The sequence below is a fragment of the Brachycentrus maculatus genome, unplaced genomic scaffold (genome assembly GCF_059751285.1).
Source record: "Brachycentrus maculatus isolate JH-2025_06_01 unplaced genomic scaffold, ASM5975128v1 h1tg000216l, whole genome shotgun sequence".
Lineage (NCBI taxonomy): Eukaryota > Metazoa > Arthropoda > Insecta > Trichoptera > Brachycentridae > Brachycentrus > Brachycentrus maculatus.
The window spans coordinates 2,600,739-2,608,837 of NW_028280967.1; the positions used below are offsets into that span (position 1 = coordinate 2,600,739).

The window sequence follows — 8,099 nt, forward strand, 5'->3', positions numbered from 1 at the left end:
GTATTTTAAGAAAATGGCGCTATATAAATTATCAAAATTTATTATAATTATTATTACAGCAATAAACAATTCTTTTCTCTTATTCTAACCCTTATCTGCACCCAATGGTGCATAGGGCACTGCGTCGTAGCGACAAAGTGTTATCTTGATCGTTACTTGCATGAAGGCAAGGTGATCAGCCCTGCGCTTCTTGTACCAGTCCGGGTGGATATTAAATAAATATGAGAGTGAAAATCAGCCATATTTATTTTGACCCCCCTGGGAATCGAACCCGGGACCTCCAGCACGGTAGCCAAACGCGCTGACCACTGCGCTACGGAGGTGGACTAAATAAACAATAATCCAACTCAAAAATCACTATGTATTTGTTCTCTACATTAAAAAAAATATTCAAATAAGCTGCATAAAAGCTGTTATTATTAATGAAAAAGAGCAATACATACACAATAATAAATATATACAAAAATCGAAGGTAGTCTATAAAAAATTACTCAAATAAAGTCGCCTCAAGCGCCGTCAGATCAACCAGTGTAGCGGAACAGCTGAGGCAGACGAGAGGGCTTCTACATATCAGAAATGTGTGCTTTCTATTTTCTTTATATTCCATTCAACCAGACCGAGCCACAGCGACACATGGCCGGGTACAGATAGCAACTAATAAAAATATTCAGATGTAATTTACAATCAAGATAAACTTTATAAAATAAAACAACTTTGTTTTAACCACTTTTTATTGGTACAAGAACCTTGACATCATCAGAGTTTATGTACTAATTCTAAAACATTTAAATACTCATAGTTAGGTTATAGATAATTACCCTTCCCTAACGATACCAAAAACTTACACGCACTCTGTACACCATATGAAAATGTGATTTAAAAATTTTGATTAAAAAAAACGAAAAAACTCCTTTTTTTGAGCATTGCACAGTGAAAACATCCACTCCGGACGGCAACGTTGTGAGCTACAAATGGAACCGTCCAAAAACAGTATGAAGCCGCGCGCGCATACAAGAAATACAATCAAGTTTTTTGCTAACTGGTCAAAATTGAACATGATTATGGAATACGACCAACTAACTACCGACAAGCGCCGTGGCATAATTAAGTTGACGCTCGACTGCGAAACTGGCGTCGCGTGTTCGATTCCCGTGCAAAATATATTAAAGAAAAATTTCTTTTCAATTGGTCTGGATGTTTGTGATGTATTTTTCACATTTACCATCCCTATCCTTACTATCCTACCTGCAGACAAGCCTCTAAAACTAGAGCCTTTGCGGGTTATTAGTTTAAAGAAAAAAATATATAAAGAAAAATCTGTTATCCTTGAAATATAATAAATCAAATTAAAGCACCCAGATTCGTAATAGTTTATTCCATGTGGCTCTTATAAAGTTTATCTGTTGTAACACCGATTGATATCATCTCTTTTTTTATACCAATACGGAAGTATCAGCATTTAGCTTCTTGCGTCAGTCTTTCTTTATCTTGCCTCATTCAATGTACCTACGCTGCTCAATCTACTTTTTTTCCTATGAAACAATCACAATTACACAACTTTGCGGCGCCATCTGCTATATAGTCCTCGTGGCATAGTGTGACTGAAACTATCCTTGATTCTGATGATGTACTGACACATACTTGGTCTGACATCTCCTACAAGTACTGCGCTCCTGGTAGGAGATCAAATAGACTAGATTCAATCTGTGGTTTCATTTAGCGTTATCCACAATATATACATTCTATCTGCGTATTGAAAATACATCAAATAAATCAATAATCGTCAATTTTCAGTTGTGCATGTTTTCGGAATGCCCAGAAAATGTACTATATCCCAGCAAGAGGCATATTTTTAACTTAATATTTACCCGCTACAGGGCAGAAAATGTTGTTTTTGCATTTTAAAGAAAAGATATTGTTTAATAATTTTTTTAAATATACTAAATATTTTTCAAATGGAGAAAAAACCTTCAGGTTTTACCTAAAAAGATGTGTTGCACAGTAAAAAGTTCAATAAGTGGCTTGATATATTTTTTTTAATACATTGTGTTATATTTTTAAACTTTAAAAACGTTCTCCTGGTAAGGAGATCCAGTATACTAGATTTAAACTGTAGATTCATTTAGCGTTATCCACTATACATACATAAAAAAACTAACCAACCATCACGCCGCTTCTCCACAGGGGTAGGCAGAGAGAATCGAACGCCACACTACTCTGTCTTTGCAAACCTTCTTCGCCTCTTTTACATTCATGCATCTCCTCATACATACCCGAGGATACTTACGACTCCTGACCCGGCCGCTTTCAAGTATTTGACATACCTGATCGTGCCAGGTTTTCCTCGGTCTTCCTCTGCTTCTTTTTCCAACTACATTCACCTCATAAATTTGTTTAACCGTTACTTCCTCGCTCATGCGTTCCACATGTCCAAACCATCTCAACACACCTTTCTTAATTTTATCGATAATACTTATCTCAGCCTTGCATTCTTTCCTTATTTCATCATTCGAACATCTATCAAACATCGTTTTGCCACACATTCGTCTGAGGGATCGAATTTCGACTGCATTCTGCCTACATACATTCAATATATTTGGTCTGACATCTCCTACAGGGGTCAGGAGATCAAGTATACTAGATTCAAACTGAAGATTCATTTGGCATTATCCACAATACATACATTCTATCAGCGTATTGACACATTTTTGGTCTGACATCTCTTACAAGTACTGCGCTCCTGGAAGGAGATCAAGTAGACTACATTTAAACTGCAGATATGTTTGGAATGGGATATCCTGATTGTCATCGGATAAAGCAAATATCCTGGATTGGGAATGTCTCAACACTGGGATTGGAGCAGTCCAATGCGCAAACAGTAATACAATTCAGACATCAACTCCTTAATGAGTGAAATGTATGACAATTTGTGAACAGGCTAAGAAGATTGTACAAATAATATATCGGGCATATTTAATAAATACTTTCAAAGTAAAACAAACAACCGACAGTCAAATCAAAGTTTGCGAAACTCGCTTCAGATGCGGATTGATGTGTTTATCAAAAGTTGAGAGTCAAACGTGTGTTTGACAAAACACAATTAGGATATTTGACAAATTGTAAATTAGAGCAGCATTCTGCAACCTTTTTCTTTTTCTATGCAAGGTATACCTACCAAACTAAGAAATTTCAGAGGTGCATATTTAACATATTTAATATATTATGTTTAATGCAAAATGTGAGCCTATTTAACTGGGCACAGGCAATCAAAATTTGGAGCAATTGTGTTGTTTTCACAAAACTAGACTTTTTTCTACGGCACACCAACTAATCGCCACGGTACACCAGTGTGCCGCGGCACACACTGTGGAACGATGAATAAGAGAATCACCTACTAATGGGTGGGCTAGTTTGTATGCAGACCTCACCAAGCAAAAAAAAAACTAACTTTCTTCATCATAATATGGTATATTATACTTGAGAGAGGGAGAGGAAGATCACCACACGATGGATCTATCGAGTTAAGGCAGCAGCGGGCACCTCGGTAGTTGGAGCGCTACGTGCAGCGCAGTCAAGGGATAACTGGAGAAGAGTCATTGCTTCCACAAGGGTCACAACCCTCAGTAATGAGAAATAATAGGGAAAAGAAGTATAATTTTTATGAACATTTAAAAAAGAAGAAACCAATAAAAAAATATTGTTTTATCTACTCACTTCCAGATACTATACTTTATTGAAGGATTTTTTAAATAAATAATGATATTTTTGTAAGAAAGACACAGGTAGCACCAATCAAATCTATTGTTTTCTGGTTTTATTTTTATCCCAACAAATCAACGACTAGTCGGCAAAAAAAAAAAAAAAAATAGAAAACCAACCGCAAAAAATGTTTTGTTTACATACCTCAACGATTTTAATATTTTTACCTAAATAGTGATATTTTTATAAAAGTATTGTATTTATATAAGCCAAGAAGAAGTTAATTCAAACAGATAAAAGTGGAAGTAAAAGTTGTATCGTATAATAAGGTTCAAGGACTGGAACGAATAAGAGACCATTGGAAGTGACTACACCGACAAGAGCACAGCTCGTGATATAAGTAAATAATATATTTATTTGAAAGATTAATGAAAAAAATGGCAAAATGTGCAATTATTAAGAATGTTTTTTTTTTAGTTCTGTGGCACTGTTGGCAACTTTAAGTTTGGCGTAAAATATTTAACTCACCACAACTTGGTTCCTATTTACTGCCTGAAACACCTCAGCAAATATTTGCATACAAAATGAGAAACCCAATTTTTGCTTTTTTCTTCCACAAAATATTTATAAAAATGCAGTTAATTTTGCTTGTGATAGTCTTAAATTAGGAGTGCGATAAACTCACTGTATGTCTGCTTTGCCCATCCTAGGTTCGATTCCCAGGGGGGGGGGTAAAAATAAACAAAAGGGATTTATATCTATATAGACCTGGACTGGTACCTGAAGGGAGAACTAATCGCCTCCTCTTTGTAAGATTAGGGATTAAGATAACACTCCATTGATTGTATTTAGCGCCTATTGGATCAGATGTTTAAAATGTATATTCCTTTAAAATGCATTTAAGTCTACTGCTTCGTTTTTAACCGTTGTTTAGAGTAAGACCATGCAATGTAGGGTTAATATATTGTAGATATAGGTACGTGCTGAAGTAAAACCCACTCACAGTGAGTGCATATGGATAGGTAAGTATAATGTATGTATATATATAAATAGGTATCTACCGAGACTGTGCATATAAATAGGTAGATACATAATATAGAAATAAGGCAGGTACAGGCGGACCTCATCTTTCGCACAATTATCTATTTTGCACATTTAAAAAATGTTTTTTTTTGTTAATAATACCAAATTTTTTGTGCAGATGTTTCCCTTTCACACTTTGAAATGCATATGAACCGGGTTCGTACTGTGAAAAATGTTAGTAAGATGACCGTATTATGGAAGCATGTGGTCACAATGGAGAATGCATATCGCTCACTCCTTTCAACAACGTCATATATCAAAAAACTTGATTTTTCAGATGTTTTTAAACTATAAAAATATAATAAAATGTATCAAAAATAAATATCAAGCCATTTATTGAACTTTTTACTGTGCAAGAGATCTTTTTAGGTAAAACCTGAAGGGTTTTTCTCCATTTAAAAAATATTTAGTTAATATTTAGTATATTTAAAAAAATAATTATACAGTACCTTTTCTTCAAAATGCAAAAACAACACTTTCTACCCTGTAGTGGGTGAATATGAAGTTAAAAATATGCCGCTTTTGCTGGGATATAGTACATTTTCTGGGCATTCCAAAAACATGCACAACTGAAAATTGACGATTTTTGATATATGACGTTATTGAAAGAAGTGAGCGATATCTCAAGTGCGAAGGGTGATCCATAATAGTACTTCATGTAAAATACAACTAATTCTTGACTAGTTTATCAAGAAAATATATTTTTTATTCATGTACTTCATTTTTTTTTTTTTGACATCTTATCAAAGATGAAGAAGAATATGGAAGTTTGGGCATTTACGGGGGTGACGACCGTCATAGGCTGGTTTAAGTGATCACTTGACACACGTATAACATTCACCAATTCTTCCCATTATTGACAACCACACTAAATATATGTACCAATTTTGAAACATTGTTCTTGAATCACTAGAACTTCCCTAGAGACATCTATTGGTGAGATGAAAATGAAGATTTTTCATATGATTTTTTTGAAATCTTATCTTTGATGAGATGTCAAAAAAAATAATATGAAAAATACTCCTATAATTGAGGATAATCCAGATTTGTGTAATCCAGTATTTGGACACACTCAAAATGTTGTCAATATGTACTTAAATAGTAATTTTGATAAATATAATTTTTTATGTAAAATTTTTGGTGTTTTTTTTATTATATATTTTAACATCCCTGTACTTTAGAACATTTAACTTTCGCACACATTTTCAGGAACCAATCATGTGCGAAAGTTGAGGTCGCCTGTATATGCCAACCAACCCAGATGTGTGCATATAAATAGGTAGGTAAGTACATAATAATATAGAAATAAGGCAGGCCTTTATTTACCTACCAACCGAGACTCGTGTGCATATAAATAGGTAAGTAGGTTTATTTAAAAAATATATATATATAAGATAGGTGGGTAGGATGTAGCAATGTACCTACTCACTCAAACAACTTGTCATGAATAATGATTACCTGTCAAACTGAGTCTGTGACAGGTTGGTTGTTTATCATTAGCGAGTTCGCGTTCCTTTATTTCGGAAAAGGGTTGACGTGTAACGGGTATAGCAAGTTGATTAACCTTATTTCTGTTGACTCAGCGCTCGGAGCTGATGCTCTACGATTTCTCGAGACAGAAGCCCGACTGTAGACAAGGGAGGGCTTATCACTAAGCCGTGTTCCTTATCTCCGCATTTGCGCTAAAAGATTGCAATGTCAACACATCGGACCGCAATCAACAACACATGCGAGAACGTCGTGAAACTCGGCGATAGCTAATGCGACCACCGCGGACACAAACACTGGCTACTGAAGAGAATTATGCCACACTGCAGCGAAAGAACACACCGTTTGACCATGAACGGAACCGAGCATTATTTACAGGCGAGCCTCGAAGGTTATACGCTAGAGAAATCTTGGCGTTATCCGAGGCGTCCCGCGATGTTTGATTCATAAACATAAGTTAATTATCGCGAAGGAAAGTAAATACGGCGGAAGAAAACGAGAGTGAATCGTCCGGGAGACGGGACGGCGAAAACGGAAAAGCGGCCGAAGGTTACATGCGGGAGTATAATCGGACAGAAGAATATCCGACGCGACGATACTCCGAGGACATCTTTTCGCAACGCGCCGTGTACGGTAGCCGTTTAGCCGCTTGTTGTTAGTTGTTAGAGCGAGCGGAGGAATACGAAGCGGTCCCGCGCTCGTTCGGAGCTCGACTCTCGGCTGTTTCGCAATATCTGACACGGCCAGCGTACACCATTAGCGCGGACGAAAATACTCACGGACGGCGGGTATAGGTGCGCGCGACACCCTATGCCCAGTTTGGAAATGCGGCTAGCTACTCACAATTTGTAGTGGTAATTGTCATTCTCGATGGAATTGACAACACCGGCGTCCATGGTACAGGGGCCCCTCGGCGCACCCTGAAGCGCTGGGCGAAGGCCTCGCGTGGCCGCGGAACTTCACTCGCTACACACAATGCACTCACTCAATGCACCCGTCCAGTTTCCAACATTTTGGCGGTCGCGAAGCGTCACCCTGCACGGATAAACACGACACTGGCGGTGTTTTGTTACACCGAGGAACTTTTCTTTGAAAAATCAATATACATTTCCCCGAGTTAAAGTTCTAGCGAGTCGATGTCCAGCGCAGGCTAAATACATGAAGTTTGCAAGCTTTTTTAGCGCATCAGTGTTGCCACATTTTTTTCAGTTTTTTCGTTCTCAGTGTTGTGATTTTTTTCTTGTGATTTGTGATGCACTTCGGGCGGGTTGGCCAACTTTCCGGTCATTAGTCATGTCTCGTGGAAATTACGTACCTACTTGCAGGAATATAGGACAAAATTATGTTAATCCCTCCTGAACTTGGGAAAACTTTCAAACTCGATCAATTACTTCACTTTGTAACCTTCTCTACAAACTCCGCTACAGGTTATGTCTTACTTTTGACGTTTGTACTTTATCTTTGGTTCCAAATTTTAGTATAAAGTTTTTTGCTTTTCGCATTACTTTTAATTTCTCGTTGTAAATAATTATTTTATTATGAAAATAAATATATTTTAAACATGATTTAAATCTTTACAAAAAATAAACATATTTATAAGCAGACAAAGACTTTTTACTTCGATGAATATTTAAAATGTATTTTCATTTTCGCACGTTAAAGAACTTGTAAAAATTAAACATTAGAATTACACATATCGCTCACTCCTTTCAAGAACGTCATAAATCAAAAATCGTGAATTTTGAGTTGGGCATGTTTTCGGAATGTCCAGAAAATGTATTATATCCCAGCAAAAGAGGCATATTTTAAACTTAATATTTACCCGCTGC

General features: G+C 36.4%; 1 protein-coding gene across 2 annotated transcripts in view; it reads right to left on the reverse strand.

Annotated features, from left to right (window-relative positions):
- Tdg (Thymine DNA glycosylase) overlaps positions 1-7,441 on the reverse strand; it is a 40,787-nt gene extending 33,346 nt beyond the window's left edge. For both annotated transcript variants that reach the window (XM_088264150.1, XM_088264149.1), the window contains exon 1: positions 7,114-7,441. In XM_088264150.1, the coding sequence (XP_088120276.1) occupies positions 7,114-7,166 (53 nt within the window). In that variant the 5' untranslated portion in view covers positions 7,167-7,441. The remainder of the gene's footprint in view (positions 1-7,113) is intronic.
- Positions 7,442-8,099: the final 658 nt, after the last annotated feature.